The following is a 21,777-nucleotide window of genomic DNA, read 5'->3' on the forward strand; positions in this document are numbered from 1 at the left end:
CTGGCCACACCAGCACTTTTCGTCATTAAAACTTTTGTCATTTAGGGGGGTGCCAGTGTAGACAAAGCCTAAGCCTGATGCAGAGCTGCCCCAATGGTCCTCTTAAGGTCTGCAGGCAAACAGTAACAGGACAGTAGCTATCTATTCCAATTGATTAGTCACCATATGCTCTCTGGATAGTTTTTTAGGCACTACTGTGATCCACTTGGGTGCCACCTAATCCTGTAGGCTCCTAAACTCACTCAGCCCTTAAATGTTTGCAATAAAAGTTTCCTAAGCATCTATGGTTTTGCCTCTGGGCATGCTCACTGCTGCCTCACTCAAGGAGCGATTCACAAACAAGGGAAGATAACAATTCAGCCACCTAACTTGCATGTGGGGGCCACTCAGGTAGGCATGCTTATATGCCACCTACCAGGTCAGGCACCTGAGGCAACTTCACAGAACAGCTGGGAAGGGGAAGGCCCTCCCTTATAACTTTTAGCACAGTGGTAGGCGTCTCACCTGGGAACTGGGAGTGGAAGAATTGATTTGAAACATCTCCCATGAGTGTTCTAACCACTAAACTATAGAGTGATCATGCTTTCTCTGGCCCAATTATTTAATTAAAGTGGAACAACTTCAATAGGAGAGACTGAGGGAGCCCCACATCAGAATATTTGACTCTAAATGTGAATGTCATTCACACCAATTGTATGACACTTATTATTGACATTTGATCTCCCCAACTACTGAATGTACTACTACTGAAAGTGGCCACTAGATGTATCTCATAATAAAAATAACTTGTGCCTATTGTGTAATTTATATCAAATGAAATATTGCCATGATATAGGAAAGTTATCAATGAAATAGAGACTGAATGTTTTGAGGATGGAGAAAAGCTATGCTTCCAAATTAGGTCAGCTCATCTACTTCATTAGGGCAAGCTCTTTTCTTTGATAACACAAGACAGAGAACATAACAATGTGGGGCACATATCTGACTGCAGGAAGGATTGGGCAACATATTGCTTGGTTCATTTTACTGCTATTGTTAAAGGAAGCAGCATGCTCCCCTGCTTTCCCATGTTGATGGACACAGCATATACAGTAGGCAGATGGCCCAGCCGGGCATGCCCCCTCATTAGCAGACAGTGCCCCATATGGGATGTGTTATGCCAATTATAACTCTCTAGAACACTGGGGAGAAATCCTGCACTGCTCCTTGACAGCAGGTGAAGGACCACGGCCTCCTTCCAGTATCTGTGCAGCACAAGGAAGGATTTTGTGTTTGCATCACAGGATATTTTCCCTCTCATTGCCTGTCTAGTTCTTTTTATAATAACTTTATAGTTGTAGCCTCCATCACTACCTTTGATAGTCCATTTCACAAGTAACTGCCTTCCACATAAATACATTTATTTGCACCTTCTGTAATGCTCGCTCTATTCTTAGCTTCAGTCTCTTCTCTCTCTCCTTTTTGAACCTGTTACCCTCTGGAAATGTTTTGTTGTTTTCACTCCTAGAAATTTGAAGCTCATCTTTTTAATGAACACAAAACTTAATTTTCCCAACCTTTCCACACAGTTGCTACCCCCCATGTACCTATCTGTTGCTTTCTGCATTTTGTTCCAGTTCCTCATTTTCCTTCCCATAATAAGGTGTCCAGGATTGTCCATAATAATAATTCAGATGTGATTTCATCAGCCCTTTTTATAGTGCCATAATAATCTTCCTCACTGATTGGTGCATTTCAGTATTTCCTAAACCCTGCCTCACAAAGAGCTAATGGTTTTCAGTTGTTATGTACCAGATCCTTTACATCTACTAGAGAATGTAGATTATTTGTCTTCTATTTTTAATGAATCTATAATACTCAACAATAGTCTTCAATGAACATCAGCTCGGGTCTCCCACTTTAAGCCCAGTCTCTCTTTTTTTCTTTGGTACTGACCCACTCAATCATTTTTTCATCATCTACAAGCAGGCACACTTTTGTGTTTGTTTCCTCCTCCTTTTCATTGATTTATAGTTTCAAAAAGACTGGACTTAATGTCCGCTACTGATCTTCCCTTCTTAGCATTTTCCTTCCACCTGATTTGTACTGGTATATTTCAACTTTGGTTACTAAAGCAATTTTTTTTATCCAGGCTAGAATTTCACCATCAATAGCTGCTTTCTAATGTTATAAGCAGTTTCTTTCATTCTTTTTTATGCACTGCTCTGTTGCAAGCCTTCTTGAAGCCCAGTTATATGGTCTTTTGTTTCACACTTGTTGACCCTTATTGTCACCATCTCAAGGAAATTAATCCTATTTGTTAAGCATGCTTTCCCCCTTCAAAGACCAAGCCATGACTGTCTTTGATGTCTGTACCTGTCCAAATCTTCTCTTATTTGGTTTCACATCAGTGATTTTTAGAATCTTTTCGAGGCAGACATCAGATGAACGAAATGAGAAAGTACAACGTCATCCTCTGATCCTGTTTTCAATGTAGCTGTCCAGACAGCTTCTTTCCGATCACTAGTCTCTTATAATGGGCAGGAGCCAAAAATGTCTCTAAATTGAGGGGTGGGAGAGGGTTGTTAATTTACCTCTTTGCTGAGAGTATTATATGTCTTAAAGGGATATTTCAAAGACAAGAATCAGTTTCCTGCCTGCCTATGGATTAGAAAATATTAAGAAGCTAAGAGCACGATCTACCTACAATTTAAAAAAGCTGCCTGCCTTAGAGAACTTTGTTGCATTGATTGAGGCTAACCTCACCTATCCTAGCCATTGCTGTGCATTCACAAATTGGAAAAGACAAATGTGAGTAATTTCATTTTTCTTTGCATTTCTGACTGTTGATGGTGAATCAAATAATTAAACTTAATCCATGGAAAAGAGATTAAAGCTAGGTATGGAGTTTTTCCCCAAGTATTTATAATACAAATACATTTGTATATACTGAGAGCAAAGTACATATTAGGGGCCAGATGATCTGCTACTGTAAATGGTCATGCCTGCATTAGCATTAGTTAGTTGCAGTGCATTCAGTAAGGCCCAATGGGCTTTGCTGGGGTGGGCCCTTCAGGAGCCACATTGAAGCCCTTGCAGGGGAGACAACTTTCTAACCTGTTGTGAGAGGCAGCCAGAGAGACAACAGGGTGAAATTCTGAACCCATTGAAGTCACTGGGAGTTTTGGCTTTGACTTCAGCAGGTTGATCATAAGGAGTGATGAAAATAATGGACCCAAGGTGGCACACAAATGCACATATTGATCATACATTAACATAAATGTTGTAGGGATACTGTATTTATCCACAGATTTAAATGCCCCGATATGTATGCATTGATACACATGTTTAAATCCCTGATCCTTAAATGTACCCTGCTACTGTACCCTGTGGAATCCCACTGAAGTCAGGTAAGGGGGTGATCTTTTCAGGCTCCTAAATCGGTTTGTCTTGTTGCTTCTGGCTTGCAATCAGCAGAATGCATTGAGTCTTCACGGGTTCTCATCAAGTATTTTCATGTCATCAGGTATTCTTAAAGTTCTGCACATTAATTAGTTTAATCAACCCATAAATCCCCTCAGTTTATATAATTGATAAAGCTGTAGGTGGTGTTCAGAATCCATACAAACTTTTGATATCAATGCAAGCTCTTCTTTTGTTGGATATCCTTAAAAAGATAGGAATTGCCATGTCAGAACAATCCACATTCTAGTTGTCCAGAATCCTTTGTTCAGACATGGCCTATATGTAGGGCTTGACAGAAAATTAAAACAAAACAAAAAATACAAAGCCCTTAGACTACTACACTAATTTAAATTTTATACTTTTTATTAATTTTATCAAACAGTGAAAAACATTTGGGCTCCCTTGTGCTGGTAGATAATAAATATCACCTTCAGACACTACAGTGCTATCTGTCTTAAGAATGTGAGTCTAATGGTTGAGGCTGTAATAATAAGGGGAAAATCTAGCAGAAATTGTTATTTATTGCCCAGTGTGACTCCAGAATACTGGACTCTTTGGTGGGAGAGTTTATCAGATGATGATATTTTCACCTATATCTCCAGTTACCAGGCTTCTGTGGTTAATAAACAGCAATGGGTCTGATCCTGCCACCTTGAAGCTAATGGGACCTTTCCCATTGATTTCAGTGGAAGCAGGATTAGACTCAATTTCTTCACTTGGTGGTGAATGAATTCTATGTTTTCCTTTCCCACAAAAGAAGGATTTAGTCAGGTTTCATGATCAGCTACAATATCCAGTTATTTGGTGTTTGTAATACAGCAGCTAGAGATGCCCATGTTTATGTTGTGTTGTGATGTTTCCAGCAAGAACTGTACCTCATGATGGAAGAAATACCTTTGGAGCTAAAAATGAGGCAGTGCTACAAAAGCAAAAGAGAGCAGAACTGCATTAAAATTCCTCTCACTGACCTCTCAAAGCTCTGTTATTTCCCATTAGAAAAAGTGTTTCCTTGTCAAGACATATTTCCTTTCTTAAGAAAAACAAATATTTGCTCAACATCATCATAGTACTTGTCTCTCTCACACAGAAGATAGTTTGTGGTTTACTGTGGCTCCAGAAAAAAAATCTGTATTCCAATCCCTGCTCCAGAGAATATGCCTATATCTACACTACAAAATTATGTCAACCTAACTTAGGCCGGCATACAGCCACCACAGTTATGAAACCACTTATGTGTGTGTGCACACTTGGCTCCTTGTGTCAGTGATGCACATCCTCTTTAGGAGCGCTTGTGTCAATTGTATTGGCAGTGAGCACCATTGCGCAATGCCTCCTGAAAGCCAGTAACAGTCGACGTAAGCAATGCAGTGTCTACACTGACACTACATCAACCTGATTACATTGACCATGACTCTATGTCCCACTGTTACCCCCCAAATCAGACTCTAGGCACCCTCACAATGGCCTGCCTATATCAGTAACGCACTTGTCAAATTGTCTGTTTTGGCAGGTGAAAGGGGATGGCCTGCCCTAGAGGAATTGCCAGAGTTTTACTAAGGGTTTTCCTCTGACCTTTGGAAAACTTCCCCAGGATAGACTAACTCTGTTGACTCTTGGGAGGACACGGATACAGCATTCCAATCAAAGTATTGACACTCAGGCATTAATTCTTCAAAAAACAAAATAATCTTTATTCAATATATCTATATTCCCCAATACAATAAACCTTAAAAGCATATATCAAGAAACAAAACACAAATCCTATTAGCACAGGTATGCATGTCAAAGTACCCAATACTGCAATACCATAGAGTTGGAAATGGCTTTCAAGTGGGTACATTCTACATACAATTATCAGTCACATGTGGAATGCTGACAGCAAGTTCTTACTTAAACATTAAAACGGTATACATAGTAATAAACTAGGGCTGTAAAGTGATTTAAAAAATTAATCGCAATTAATCGCATGATTAAAAATATTTTTTTAATCGTAATTAATTTTTTGACTTAATCGTGTGAGTTGACTGTCAGCTCATTTCTGATCTTCCTTCTTCCTCTCCTGCTTCTGTGCCTGCTCTTATCTTGACTGACTCAAGCCTGTCAGCTCTCTGCCTTATATACAGGTTTTGGTCTATTCTGATTGGTTGCTTCCTCAATCTGTATATACAGGTTGCTTTCCTCAATCCTTTGGTCTATTCTGATTGGTTGTTTACTCAATCCTTATGATTAGCAAACCCATCCACCAGTCATCTTTAAGCCTTCCCTGATTGGTCTGTTCTTATGAACCAATCACAGCCGCTGAACTCATCTGTCAATCAAAGCCAGACCTGATTGAAAACCTGCACCATGCTTGACTGACCCCTCCTGTCAGGTTTTGGAGTGACCTTTACCTAACCTCAGTCCACACCCTGCCTACCAACACACCAGTCATTGGCAGAACTGTTTAAAGCTACCAGCTCACTGTCCTTGGCTGTATGTCAACATTGACTGCACCCTTAAAATTAACAGACTTATAAAACTATAAATCATCACCTTATTTCTTTAATATATTGTGACAACGTTCCTCCTCTATCTTGGTGGGTCCTGCGCTTATTGGCGGATTTTCTTGCCTCAGAGATTCACCATGTGGGTTGGGGAACAGCCCAGAGACCTTCCCCTCTGGAAGAACCCACAGTCCAGGTCAATTGGGAGGTTTGGGGGGAACCCGGGCCCGCCCTCTGCTCCGGGTTCCAGCCCAGGGCCCTGTGGACTGCAGCTGTCTATAGTGCCTCCTGTAACAGCTGCATGACAGCTACAACTCCCTGGGCTACTTCCCCATGGCCTCCTCCAAACACCTTCCTTATTCTCACCACAGGACCTTCCTCCTGGTGTCTGATAACGCTTGTGCTCCTCAGTCCTCCAGCAGCACACCCTCTCACTCTCAGCTCCTTGCGCCTCTTGCTCCCAGCTCCTCACACTCGCACCACAAACTGAAGTGAGCTCCTTTTTAAAACCCAGGTGCCCTGATTAGCCTGCCTTAATTGATTCTAGCAGCTTCTTCTTAATTGGCTCCAGGTGTCCTAATTAGCCTGCCTGCCTTAACTGGTTCTAGCAGGTTCCTGATTACTCTAGTGCAGCCCCTGCTCTGGTCACTCAGGGAACAGAAAACTACTCATCCAGTGACCAGTATATTTGCCCTCTACCAGACTCCTGTACCCTACTGGTCTGGGTCTGTCACAATATACTTACAGTAATTCGTTGCTTAATGTTGTAGTTACATTCCTGAAAAAATGCTACTTTAATCGAAACAATGTTAAGCGAATCCAATTTCCCTATAAGAATTAATGTAAATAGGGGAGGTTAGGTTCCAGGGAAATTTTTTAAGCTTGGTTGAGGTGGTGGAATCAGAGGGTGGAAGAGGGTGGATATTTCCCAGGGAATGCCTTACTGCTAAATGATGAACTAGCACTAAGCTGAGCCATCAAGGGTTAACACGTTGTGAATGTAGCATCACACTCTACAAGGCAGCAACAATGGAGGGAGGAGACACAGCATGGCAGAGAGAGACAGAGACACCCACTGTGTGTGTGTGTGTGTGTGTGTGTGTGTGAGAGAGAGAGAGAGAGAGAGAGAGAGAGAGAGACCGTATGTGTGAGAGAGAGAGAGACGTGCATTGCCCCTTTAAGTATGCTGACCGCACTCTAAGTACACTGCCTTTTTAAGTAGATCAGCAAGTTGAGACAGCAACTACTCCCAGCAAGCTCCCTCTGCCCTGAGCCCTGTCGTGTGTCCCCCCCCCCACTCTGTGGAGATGGGGTGCAGGAGTGGGAGGGAGGGGGACATCCTGATATTAGCGCCCCTCTTCCCCCACCCCCTGCGCAGCAAGCAGGAGGCTCACGGGAGCAGCTCCAAGGCAGAGGGCAGGAGCAACACATGGCAGTGGGGGAAAGGACAGCTGAACTGCCCGGCAATTGATAGCCTGCTGGGCGGCTACCACACAGGGAACTTAGGGGAGCTGATAGGGGGGCTGCTGGTCCACCCTGGTTCCAAGACCCCGCCAGCTAGTTCCAATGGGCTGCTCTTTCTGCAAGCAGTGGACAAAGCAGGTGGCTACCAAACGATGTTATAAGGGAGCATTGCGCAACTTTAAACGATCATGTTCTCTAATTGATCAGTAATGTAACAACGAAACATTAACCGGGACGATGTTAAGTGAGGAGTTACCGAATTTATTAACTCTTACTGTTATGGTCTACTGTTGCCACCCTATTTTGATTTTTCCCCTTTTCAGTTAATGGTGGCAAAGCAGTTTTTTTTTTTTTTTTTTTTTTTTTTTGAGTGCTGTGCTTGGAAACAAAAGAAAGCAGCTCAAAACACTTTGTATCACCTCAGGAAGGTAGTGCTATTAAGGCCTCTGTCTACACTACACAGTTTTTTTGACAAAAGTCAGCTTTCGTCAACAAAACAGTGGAGGTGTACAGACTACAATGCTCCTCCCACTGATTTAACTCTCCTGCTACACCAACAAAATAAAACCAAGTCAATGAGAGGTGTACAGCTTTTTGCGACAAAGTTTGATCGATGCAGTGTCAGTGTAAATAGTGAGCTTGCTTATGTCACTCTAATTAGCCTCCAGGAGGTGTCCCACAATGCCCATCATGACCACTCTGGTCAGCAGTTTGAAATCGCTGCCCTGAAGGTACACAGCCATGTGCCCCTCCCCCATTTAAAGGCCCGGGAATTTTAAAAATTCATCTTCCTGTTTGCTCAGCGTGGACAGTTCACACAGCATCTTCCGAGCTAACCATGCCAGCTTTCAGCAGTGGATGTGCTCTCACCTGGAATACACCGGAGCTGTTGGATCTGCTGGGTCTGTGGGAAGAGGAGGCTGTGCAGTCACAGCTTCACTCAAGCTGTAGGAAATTTGATACCTACAGTCTCATTGCTAGTGGGATGCAAGAGAAGGGGCATAAAAGGGACACACAGCAGTATTGTGCTAAGATCAAGGAGCTGAGGCAAGCGTACCAGAAGGCAAGGGAGGCCAACCGTTGCTCTGGTGTGGTGCCGAAGACATGGTACTTCTACAAGGAACTGCATGCCATCTTTGGTAGTGACCCAATCTTGACTGCCAAGAGCCCTGTGGACACTTTGGGGGGACTAGAGGTAGCGGCCAGTGGAGTCAACCCCAAGGACAAAGTGGTAGATGAGGAAATCGAGTTGGAGGAGGATGTGGAACACATGACAGGGCCGTTCAGTGGCACGGTGCATCAGGACCTCTTTTTGACTCCGGAGGGGTCTAGCCAGTCCCAGCAGTCCAGCTCTGGTGTACATGAAGCAGGGGATGCGAGCTCTGGTAAGCATTTTGCTTTGATACTGCATGGTGAGAGGAGATTGAGCTCCCATGTACTTTGTTATATGGTAGAGGAGGGATAAGGAACAGAAATGAACAAATAAGCCTATGCAGCTATGCAGTGGGACCTGGTGGAAAAGTACACTGGGATGTCTCGGGAATCCTCCATAGTCATATCTAGGAAACTTTCCTATAGGTATTCTGCAATCCACTGCCAAAGGTCCGTTGGCAGAGCTGCCTTGTTTCTTCCCTGAAGGAAACTTTGCCATGGCAACCAGCAAATATTTCTGCAGGGACCAAAGCAGCACACAGGTGAGCAGCATACAGACCTGGTCGGAAGCTGCACACATGCAGGAGATGCACCTTTGCATTCTGGGTTCCCTCAAGAGTGAGATATTGGGTTTGATTGCCCTAATTGGTACCTGGAAAAGGGTGCCAATATTCAGAATACTCTCCCTAGGCTTGTGTAGTGTCCCTCTTTGCAAACAACCCTTTGTCCCTTCTTGCCCATTCCCCCTTCCCAACTCTTCCCCCCCCCCCAACCAAACTCACCATATTTCCGACTCTTTCCAAGCTGTGTGCTAGCAAAGGGACAATGAGAAAGGGGTGTGTTTAACTTTTGTGATTCACAGCTGTGAGAGAACTCACAATACTGTCTTTGTTCATTGTATCTTTGGCTTCTGCAGATGTATTCTTGAGGACCCAGTCCAACACACTGGTGGAGTGCCTCCACCAGATAAGGCGGCGAACCAGGAGAAGTAAGGGGATATGTTTTGCGAACTGCTGCAGTCAACAGATGCAGCAGATAGTGAAACAAGAACTTGGAGGGATACAATCAATGAAAGACTCAGGCTGGATAGCCTGGAAAGGAGGGCCAGACAGAGGTGCTCAAGTCCCTCATGACGCTGCAGTCTTAGCACATCCATGCACGACTCGCCGTGCACCCAATACAGAACTCTGTTCCGTGTATTTTAAAGAATCCTTATTGAGGTTGCAGAAACAAACCATCCTGATGTGTAGAAAGAATAGTAAATATGGCAGGCGAGCAGCTTGGCTTAACAGTGAAATCTTTGCTGATCTTAAACACAAAAAGGAAGCTTACAAGAAGTGGAAGATTAGACAAATGACCAGGTAGGAGTATAAAAATATTGCTCAGGCATGCAGGAGTGAAATCAGTGAAATCACACTTGGAGTTGCAGCTAGCAAAAGATGTTCAGAATAACAAGAAGGGTTTCTTCAGGTATGTTAGCAACAAGAAGAAGGTCAAGGAAAGTGTGGGCCTCTTACTGAATGAGGGAGGCAATCTAGTGACAAAGGATGTGGAAAAAGCTAATGTACTCAGTGCTTTTTTTTGCCTCTCTCTTCACGAACAAGGTCAGCACCCAGACTTCTGCACTGGGCAGTACAGTATGGGGAGGAGTTGACCAGCCTTCTGTGGAGAAAGAAGTGGTTCAGGACTATTTAGAAAAGCTGGATGAGCACAAGTCCATTGGGCGCTGCATCCGAGGGTGGTAACGGAGTTGGCGGATGTGATTGCAGAGCCATTGGCCATTATCTTTGAAAACTCATGGCAATCAGGGGAGGTCCCAGATGACTGGAAAAAGGCTAATGTAGTGCCCATCTTTAAAAAAGGGAAGAAGGAGGATCCGGGGAACTACAGGCCAGTCAGCCTCACCTCAGTCCCTGGAAAAATCATGGAGCAGATCCTAAAGGAATTAGTTATGAAGCACTTAGAGGAAAGGAAACTGATCAGGAACAGTCAGCATGGATTCACCAAGGGCAAGTCATGTCTGACTAAACTAATTGCCTTCTATGACGAGATAACTGGCTCTATGGATGAGGGGAAAGCAGTGGACGTGTTATTCCTTGACTTTAGCAAAGCTTTTGATACGGTCTCCCACAGTATTCTTGCCGGCAAGTTAAAGAAGTATGGGCTGGATGAATGGACTATAAAGTGGATAGAAAGCTGGCTAGATCGTCGGGCTCAACAGGTAGTGATCAATGGCTCCATGTCTAGTTGGCAGCCGGTATCAAGCGGAGTGCCCCAAGGGTTGGTCCTGGGGCCAGTTTTGTTCATTAATATTAATGAACAAATATTAAGATATTAATTAATATCTTCATTAATGATCTGGAGGACAGCATGGACTGCACCCTCAACAAGTTTGCAGATGACACTAAACTGGGAGAAGTGGTAGATATGCTGGAGGGTAGGGATAGGATACAGAGGGACCTAGACAAATTAGAGGATTGGACCAAAAGAAATCTGATGAGGTTCAACAAGGACAAGAGCAGTCCTGAACTTAGGACGGAAGAATCCCATGCACTGCTACAGACTAGGGACCAAATGGCAGCAGTTCTGCAGAGAAGGACCTAGGGGTTACAGTGGAAAAGAAGCTGGATATGAGTCGACAGTGTGCCCTTGTTGCCAAGGAGGTTAACGGCATTTTGGGCTGTATAAGTAGGGGCATTGCCAGCAGATCGAGGGACGTGATCATTCCCCTCTATTCTGCATTGGTGAGGCCTCATCTGGAGTACTGTGTCCAGTTTTGGGCCCCACACTACAAAAAGGATGTGGAAAAATTGGAAAGAGTCCAATGGAGGGCAACAAAAATGATTAGGGGGCTGGAGCACATGTCTTATGAGGAGAGGCTGAGGGAACTGGGATTGTTTAGTCTGCAGAAGAGAAGAATGAGGGGGGATTTGATAGCTGCTTTCAACTACCTGAAAGGGGATTCCAAAGAGGATGGATCTAGACCAGGGGTTCTCAAACTGGGGGTCGGGACCCCTCAGGGGGTCATGAGGTTATTGCATGAGGCGTCGCGAGCTGTTAGCCTCCACCCCAAACTCCACTCTGCCTTCAGCATTTATAATGGTGTTAAATATATAAAAAAGTATTTTTAATTTATCTAGGGGGGGTCGCACTCAGAGGCTTGCTGTGTGAAAGAAATCACCAGTACAGAAGTTTGAGAATCACTGATCTAGACTAAAAGAACAGGAGTACTTGTGGCACCTGTTCTTTTTGCGGATACAGACTAACACAGCTGCTACTCTGAAACCTGATCTAGACTGTTGTCAGTGGTACCAGATGACAGAACAAGGAGTAATGGTCTCAAGTTGCAGTGCAGGAGGTTTAGGTTGGATATTAGGAAAAACTTTTTCACCAGGAGGGTGGTGAAGGACTGGAATGGGTTACCTAGGGAGGTGGTGGAATCTCCTTCCTTAGAGGTTTTTAAGATCAGGCTTGACAAAGCCCTGGCTGGGTGATTTAGTTGGGGATTGGTCCTGCTTTGAGCAGGAGGTTGGACTAGATGATTCTATGCCCTCCTCAAACTCCCCCACCACATTCCTCACATGTTTCCAGTCCCTTGCAGTACTCTGTGCACTCCACCCCTAGGGACTGGTTTCACAATGAAAGCTGGAGTTACAAGCAGCTGTGAGAACAATAACCCTCATTACCATGTCCCCTGTTTGATAAAATATTTGTGTATTGTCCTGCTATTAAACTTTAGTCTTTGAAATAAAATGAGTCTTTATTTGTGTCATACACATGTTAGTTGGTGCTGACATTCAAACACAGTGGTTATAGGCAGGAATATTTGCTCAGTACAATTAACGCTCAGGAATCAGGCACTACAGGGGTCATTCAAGGGAGCAAGCAAACATTGCCTGGCTGAATGCATCACATAAAGACACATTACTGGGAATAATTGTCAAAATGCTCCTTCAAAGCATTCCTAAATCTAATAGTCTCCCACTGTGGCCCTCTAATTGCCATGGTATCTGGCTGCTCAAAATCAGCAGCCACCCAATCTACCTCAGTGCTTCACCCCTGGGGAAACTTTTCCCTCTTCACTTCGCAAATGTTATGCAGAAAACAGCAGGCTGCTATGACCAGCCGAATATTTTCCTCATTGAGGTCTAACCTGCCAAAAAGGCAGGGCTAGTGACCTTATAATCTGCCAAAGGCACATTCAACGATCATTCAGCACCTGTTGAGCCTGTTGTTGAAGCACTCCTTGCTGCTATCTAGGTTCCTGATGTAAAGCTTCATGAGCCATGGGAGGAAGGCGTATGCAGGGTCTCCAAGGATCACTATGGGCATTTCCACATCCCCAATTTGAATGTCCTGGTCTGGAAATAAAGTCCCAGCATGCAGATTTCTATACAGTCCAGTGTTCCTAAAGATGCACACATGCACGTTCCCTGACCACCCTGCATGGATGTCAGTGAAATGGCCCCGGTGATCCACCAGTGCCTGCAAGACCATGGAGAAGTAACCCTTCTGGTTGATGTACTCCATTGCAAGATGGTTTGGGGCCAAAATTGGGTATGCATTCCATCTGTCACCCAGCCGCAGTTTGGGAATCCGATTGCCTCAATGCCATCTTTTATTTCCTGCACATTACCCAGAGTCACAGTCCTTCATAGCAGGAGGTGATTAATGGCAGTGCATCACCATAGCCCCCACAATGTACTTTCCAACTCCTAACTGATTCGTGACTGACACCAGAGTTGCCAGCTTCCACACAGCGATCACTACTCATTTTTCCACAGTGAAAGCAGCTCTCATTCTGGTGTCCTTGCACTGCAGTGCTGGGGCAAGCTCTGCACACAGTTCCAGGATGGTGCATTTGCATATCCAAAGGTTCTACAGCCACTGCTCATCATCCCATACATGCATCACACTGTGATACCACCATTCGGTGCTTGAGCCCAGTACTGACAGTCCACCATGTGCAGCTACTCTCTGAATGCCAGCAGCAATCTTGAATTGAATTATTTCTTTCAATGGTACACAGTAGGGCAGGCATTACTGATTCACTTTTTGATTCAGAGCTCATGAAATACTTCAGGACCAGTCACATTGTGTTCATCATGCTCATCACCAGACTGGTCAGCAGTTCAGAATCCACGCTAATGCACCCATAATGCACCACAATCCATTCCCACAGCTCCCAGCAGCAGAGGGTGGTGAGTGGCACAGTGAAATATTTACCCACGATGCAACACTTTCTCTGTTGATTCAAGAGCAACAACTCCATCAACACAAGGAGCATTTTGTTGGCGTGCACATCCGATGTAATTAAAGTGGCTTATGATCATCAGTGTAACTTATATCGACTTAACTCCATAGTGTAGACACAGTATAAATCAGCACAGAGAGGCACTTACATCAGCAGGAACCAAATTTAAATAAAGACACTTCCACAGGTAGGTTGATGCAAGGCAGCTTCCATCAACCTAACCCTGCAGTGTAGACCAGGCCTATATCTAAGGTATGTGGATAGTGGCATTAGCTTCTTTCTAGACTCCATTCCCTCTTTCAAAATCAAGTCTCTTATAATTTAAAAAAAATGGAGCACAACATTAATTTTCAAAACTTTCTCCAAATTGTTTATTTTTAATTAAGCTACTGAGAAGTCAAGAAAAAGCTTATCTGGAGCAAGTCATTCAAGCAGAGACAACATGGAGAAAGGATTCTATTGAAGTCCCATCCTTATATTGAAATAACAGAAAGGTTTTAATTCAGGAACGTAGTGATATACTTTGAATCTGAACCTCAAAATCTTTTGCATGCACGTTAGCTTAGATATAGGGTATAGGATGTAGTAGATACACCTGCTTCCATGTCAAAGCATTTTCTGTGTCTGACACAAGCTCTGTGTGTACTCAAGACTGTTCAATTGTTTTGAAGAGTCCTTAATGACATGTTCAACCCCACGGTGATGATTGTTTGATCAAGGACTACACTTGATAAGTGGAAGAGAGATTATTCATTATCATCATGAGAGTACTGGTGTCGCTTGACTTCATCATACATTATCCCAATACTATTATTTCTCCTTTCAAGATTAGATCTAGGATGTGATTTGTCAGGGAGAATAAAAATTATCTACCTGATAACCTGGATTATCCATTTTTAAGGATGTTTGAGCCTTATGGTTGTCACACAAGAACCCTCAGAGGATGTTCAGGGTCAGATCCTCAGCCCCATCTGGCTGCTCCAGTGATTCAAAACTACCCTAACAGCATTTAAGCAACATTCTGAGGAATCTGCTCTACTGGAGAATCTTTAGGTGGTAAAAGCTGCCACAGCGGTGCCTACGCTATCCTCTCTCACACCAAAGCACCCCTACATGTCAGTGATCCCTGGCTCCCAGAAGAACCCCTTTGGGGCCATGGGCAACCAATCTAAGTTACAGGAGTCCTGTGGCTGTTCTAACTTGTGTAGGGGATCTGGTCAAAAATGGACCAGCCTCAGGATCCAGGACTTGTAAAGATGAATTAAAGATAAGTCAGCTTTGTCCACTCAAGCTCCCTGGTCTTGCACAACACATGGCTCAGTTGGCCCATAAGCTCTGGCCCTAAGATCTAATTTTTTGAGAGCTTATGGCTATAACATTGGTCTATAAAATCATAATACTAAAAAGTCTGATGTTGATCTAATAAAAGATACACTACATTTTATACTAACTTGTATAAAGTTTGCTTTGCAGGCTGTGTTGGAGGCCCTCCTTCATCTGTGATTCAAAAAATAATTTCCTCCTGTCTATATGTCCCTGAAGCTGACAATTCCCAGCAGGAACTTCAGCCATCGTTTTGATTGTTTTGACATAAAGATTAGCTTCTATCTAAAAGAATCATGATGATATGACTTTCTTCTTACATTTGAAATTGTCTACACTACGAAATTATGTTGACCTAACTTACAGCCATCGCAGTTACTTGTGTGTGTGCACACTTGGGTCCTTGTGTCAGCGGTGTGTGTCCCCACCAGGAGCACTTGTATTGATTGTATTGTCAGTGTGGGGCATTGTGAGATGGCTCCTGAAGACCAATAACAGTCAGCATAAGAAACACAGTATCTACACTGACACTGACACTCAGGAAGGTGGTGTTACTAAATGGACATAGAGAGACACTTATGTTGGCAGGAGCCAAATTTAAGTACAAAACTTCTGAGTTCTAATCCTAGTTCTGATGCTGGCTTTTGTGACCTTGAGCAAGTTACTTAATCTGACTGTGCCTCAATTCAAATTCCTTTAAGTGATCCTGTGTATTCCAAGAGAAACTTACTCTTGCTCTTCATTGTACAAGAACAGGTAGCTATGAATGGTACTGTGTAAGGGAAAATTACTGATTTGTAATTATAGTTAAGTTTTCAAGATATTGTTGACTTTATAAACTATTTCACTATGGAAATGCCCCTGAATACTTTAGGAAGAGCAACTTCAGAGAATGATTCAAATCCCTTTCCTTTAAAAAAGCAGATTTTTAATTACCATGAAAGATAACTAAAATGAACAGTTACTCTATGGCACTGCGGTGATGAAAAAGTACAGAAAATAATTCCAGAGACAGGGTAATTTTTTCAAAAATGCCTAAGTGACTTAAGTTCCTAAGTCCCATTAGGACCCTTAGCGGCTCCCTAAGTCACTTTTGAAAATGATACTTAATTGCCAAGGTCAATAGGCACTTTGAACTTTTTACCCTCAGTCTTTACCATGAAATACTGTAATTGTCTGTGATTCCAGTCTTACAGAGTGACTGGCAGTTTTATTTGATCTTTTTTCATGCTAAATACGTTTTTGTTTTTAGGGAGAAAAAAATAAATTGGGATATGCAGAGCTAACATGTGCCCCCTCTTTCACACTGGAAACTAGAATGGATCCCTTGCAATATAATATATAACAAAAAAAAAAAGGATTCTTCAGGACAGTATGTTTAAATCTGAATTCAAATACTTGGTTGATGAAACCCTCCTCAAATTTTGCCCATCTTGTTGTGAAAAGAACCATAAGATGAAATTGTGTATCTGTGTGTTGAGACAGACTGAGAGGAAAACAAATAACTGAGCCCACACTCTTACATTTTTCCATACTCTTTCTTAGATTTCATCTACTGTTACCTAAATAATTAACAGAATATTACTGTACAGATAAGTCTCTGGAGTGGATTCAGAATATATTTTGAGACAAGGAAAGCAGATTGATGAATTGTATAAATAAAGGAAGACTTGCTAATTCATCAGTAGAACAGTAACATGTACTGGGGAATGGGAAGAATCCCATTCACTGTTACAGACTAGGGACCGAATAGCTAGGAAGCAGTTCTGCAGAAAAGGACCAAGGGGTTACAGTGGACGAGAAGCTGGATACGAGTCAACAGTGTGCCCTTGCTGCCAAGAAGTCTAACGGCATTTGGGGCTGTATAAGTAGGGGCATTGCCAGCAGATCGAGGGACGTGATCGTTCCCCTCTATTTGACATTGGTGAGGCCTCATCTGGAGTACTGTGTCCAGTTTTGGGCCCCACACTACAAGAAGGATGTGGAAAAATTGGAAAGAGTCCAGCGGAGGGCAACAAAAATGATTAGGGGGCTGGAGCACATGACTTACGAGGAGAGGCTGAGGGAATGGATTGTTTAGTCTGCAGATGAGAAGAATGAGGGGGGATTTGATAGCTGCTTTCAACTACCTGAAAGGGGGTTCCAAAGAAGATGGATATAGACTGTTCTCAGTGGTACCAGATGACAGAAGAAGGAGTAATGGTCTCAAGTTGCAGTGGGGGAGGTTTAGGTTGGATATTAGGAAAAACTTTTTCACTAGGAGGGTGGTGAAGCATTGGAATGGGTTACCTAGGGAGGTGGTGGAATCTCCTTCCTTAGAGGTTTTTAAGGTCAGGCTTGACAAAGCCCTGGCTGGGATGATTTAGTTGGGAATTGGTCCTGCTTTGAGCAGGGGGTTGGACTAGATGACCTCCTGAGGTCCCTTCCAACCCTGATATTCTATGATTCTATGATTCTACTTTAATGGGGATATCTAGGGATCTGATTCAGCAATGTGCTTAATCACATAAATAATCTTACTAGGTGCTAGAACAAGTTTTATATTCAGTAGTATTCAGAAAATACAAGCAACATGATTTACTAGCAGACATGCAAATCTGCTATCTGTAAGCATAGGAAGTAATTTACCTGTAATTAATTGTGCTGGTCAAGTCTGCATAAGTTGAGGAAAAGATGGCAGTGAATGTAATTTGCTTATCTGGAGCATCTTGTCTCATTTGTCAACTTTTGGCACCCTCTTTTGGACCATTATACACCCTCCCTACCCCTTTGCTTCCTTGGTTTGTTTCTTGAGATGCACACCAAATTCTCGGAAGAGAATACATATTTCAGTCCCTTTGCATAAAAAGTGATGATTGGAAAATTTCAATGAAAAACTAAAACATTCTAATTTTTTTTTGCATTCTCCCTGCCCTCTCCCATTTTTCAACCAGCTGTATGTTTTGCAATGATATTTTGTCATTATTTATGTGATTTCACCCCAAGCTATACTTTAGCACCTATAGGCCCTGACTCTGCAAACCCTTATACATGTGCTTAACTTTATGCATGACAGTAATCCCATTGAAACCAATGGGATTAATCATCTCTCTAAAGTTAAGCATGTGCATAAGATTTGCAGGACTGGGGCCTCAAATCTTGACCAATGACTTAGATATTGGCATAGAAAGTACGCTTATTAAGTTTGCAGATGATACCAAACTGGGAGGGATTGCAACTGCTTTGGAGGATAGGGTCAAAATTCAAAATGATCTGGACAAATTGGAGAAATGGTCTGAGGTAAACAGGATGAAGTTTAATAAAGACAAATGCAAAGTACTTCACTTAGGAAGGAACAATCAGTTTCATACATACAAAATGGGAAGAGACTGCCTAGGAAGGAATATGGCAGAAAGGGATCTAGGGGTTATAGTGAACCACAAGCTAATTATGAGTCAACAGTGTGATGCTGTTGCAAAAAAAGCAAACATGATTCTGAGATGCATTAACAGGTGTGTTGTGAGCAAGACACGAGAAGTCATTCTTCTGCTCTACTCTGCGCTGATTAGGCTTCAACTGGAGTATTGTGTCCAGTTCTGGGCACCGCATTTCAAGAAAGATGTGGAGAAATTGGAGAGGGTCCAGAGAAGAGCAACAAGAATGATTAAAGGTCTAGAGAACATGACCTATGAAGGAAGGCTGAAAGAATTGGGTTTGTTTAGTTTGGAAAAGAGAAGACTGAGAGGAGACATGATAGCAGTCTTCGGGTATCTAAAAGGGTGTCATAAAGAGGTGGGAGAAAACTTGTTCATCATTTAGCCTCTAAAGATAGAACAAGAAGTAATGGTCTTAAACTGCAGCAAGGGAGGTTTAGGTTGGACATTAGGAAAAAGTTCCTAACTGTCAGGGTGGTTAAACACTGGAATAAATTGCCTAGGGAGGTTGTGGAATCTCCATCTCTGGAGATATTTAAGAGTAGGTTAGATAAATGTCTATCAGGGATGGTCTAGACACTATTTGGTCCTGCCATGAGGGCAGGTGACTGGACTCGATGACCTCTCGAGGTCCCTTCCAGTCCTAGAGTCTATGAAATAATCAGTTAACAAGAGGTGCAGAGCTGTTAATGGGAACTGCATGATATCTCTTATTTATTGTAAAAAGAACAGGAGTACTTGTGGCACCTTAGAGACTAACAAATTTATTTGAGCATAAGCTTTCGTGGGCTACAGCCTACTTCATCCTGTTGCATCTGATGAAGTGGGCTGTAGCCCGTGAAAGCTTATGCTCAAATAAATTTGTTAGTCTCTAAGGTGCCACAAGTACTCCTGTTTTTTTTGCGGATACAGACTAACACGGCTGCTACTCTGAAACCTTATTTATTGTATTTCTTCTGCTATATTTTTTAGGCACTAACTATATTCTGTTCTTCCATTCCAGTTCTGCATTGCATCCAATATGTAATAAATCTGATGTCATGCAAGATGCTGATGAGCAGCCTGCAGACAGGGTGCACAGAAGATCTGCAGCTGAGGATTACATTTCCAACTACATAGGTTTTGACTCACTAGAAAATGAATTTGACTTTGACTACGGCTTATGTAATGAAGTAGTACATGTGGCTTGCTTTCCTAAGCCTGATGCCTTCAATCCTTGTGAAGATATCATGGGATACAATATTCTCAGAGTCCTGATATGGTTTATCAACATTCTAGCTATCACTGGGAACATCATTGTGTTGGTTATTTTAATAAGCAGTCAATATAAACTCACTGTCCCTCGGTTTCTAATGTGCAATCTTGCATTTGCAGACCTTTGTATAGGCATCTATCTGTTGTTGATTGCATCTGTAGATATACAGACCAAAAGCCAGTATTACAACTATGCCATAGACTGGCAAACTGGTGCGGGATGCAGTGCTGCAGGGTTTTTCACTGTGTTTGCGAGCGAACTTTCAGTTTACACACTGACTGTGATCACTCTGGAAAGATGGCATACAATCACCTATGCCATGCAACTGGACCGCAAGGTTCGATTTCGGCATGCCGTGGTTATTATGATTTTTGGTTGGATGTTTGCCTTCACTGTGGCCCTTCTTCCCATATTTGGAGTCAGCAGCTACATGAAAGTCAGCATTTGCTTGCCCATGGATATAGAAACACCTCTTTCCCAGGCTTATATCATATTCCTTTTAGTACTGAATGTTCTTGCATTTATGATCATCTGTGCCTGTTACATCTGCATCTACTTTACAGTGAGAAACCCTAATGTCATCTCTTCAAACAGTGACACCAAAATTGCCAAGCGCATGGCTATACTGATCTTCACCGATTTTCTGTGCATGGCACCAATATCTTTTTTTGCAATATCGGCATCACTCAAGCTTCCTCTCATCACTGTGTCCAAATCCAAGATCCTCCTGGTTTTGTTCTACCCTATCAATTCATGTGCCAATCCTTTCTTGTATGCAATTTTCACAAAGACCTTCCGCAGAGATTTCTTCATTTTACTGAGCAAGTTTGGTTGCTGCGAAATGCAAGCCCAAATTTATAGAACAGAGACTTCCTCATCTGTCCATAATTCCCATATGAGAAATGGCCATTGTACTCCAGCTTCTAAAACCAGTGATGGAACTATTTATTCATTAGTTCCTCTGAATCACTTGAACTGAAATATTTGTGTGGATTTATGTATATGGCAGCATGATTGTTTTTAACTGTGAATTTGTAAAATGATTTTAACGTAACATGTAAAGTTATATTTTCAATGGAAAAACATTTTTATTTTCTGCTGTACATTTTATTTTTATGAACAGCCGGCAAAAGTGACATATCATCTTCAGTTTTTGAAGGACAACCAACAAAACTTCAGTTAACACTTCTTTGAAGAATGTCTCAAGAATTACATAAACTCTGGAGAATGTATTCTCTCCCCACACTTTTCTAAAGTTGTCCTAGGCTATGTAATGCATTGTGTTTGAGAATTCAGTGTTGAGTAACAATGGCTGAAAGAAAAAAATGCAGAATTAAAATGTTTTGCTGTAAAACATACTAGAGATCTTGTTAAGGGTACAATAACTTGACAAAGTAGTAATATATACTACACATTCAGCTGACAAGAGCTAAAGTGCAAGATTATTTCACTTACCCCCGCACAATGGTATTGGAAGAGGAGATTTTGGTCCACATTGTTTTTGTTTCCATCACCAAAGCAGGGGCTAAAAGGCACCTTCAAGTCAGTACTGGTCCATTTCTGACCCAAATCCATGTGATGGGAAGTGCACATAAAAGTCCACTAGCAAATGGTTGATACACTTTTCCTTAGTGAGCTGAATGTAGTTGCAGAAGTCGCTCTCATTTCAAAACAACATTGGTTGAATCTGGTGATTAAGAGTATTTGTGAGTCAACTTGGGAAGGTTGTTATTATGATTTATTTTTTCTATTATTATAGTGCCTATGATGATTGGGGGAGGGGATACAGGCCTTCAAGTTTACCCAGAAGTCAGCCAAATGTAATTGGGAGAACAATAAAGGCCTGGTGGTGGATAGTGGTCATGCTTTGGGTTTAAAAATAGTCCAAACTTAGCAATTTCAGCTGAATTTAACTTTGAATGCTTATGCTCTTGTGAATCTGGAGCTTTAGGTATAACCAAAGGAAAACACAAGCACCTGCTATGAAAT

At 42.4% G+C, this 21,777-nt stretch overlaps 1 protein-coding gene across 1 annotated transcript in view; it reads left to right on the plus strand.

Annotated features, from left to right (window-relative positions):
- Positions 1 to 20,767, plus strand: part of FSHR (follicle stimulating hormone receptor) — a 172,772-nt gene extending 152,005 nt beyond the window's left edge. Inside the window, exons 9-10 of the mRNA XM_065400920.1 lie at positions 2,605 to 2,790; positions 19,537 to 20,767. Of these exons, the coding sequence (XP_065256992.1) occupies positions 2,605 to 2,790; positions 19,537 to 20,767 (1,417 nt within the window). The remainder of the gene's footprint in view (positions 1 to 2,604; positions 2,791 to 19,536) is intronic.
- Positions 20,768 to 21,777: the final 1,010 nt, after the last annotated feature.

This window comes from Emys orbicularis, chromosome 3 (assembly GCF_028017835.1).
Source record: "Emys orbicularis isolate rEmyOrb1 chromosome 3, rEmyOrb1.hap1, whole genome shotgun sequence".
NCBI lineage: Eukaryota > Metazoa > Chordata > Testudines > Emydidae > Emys > Emys orbicularis.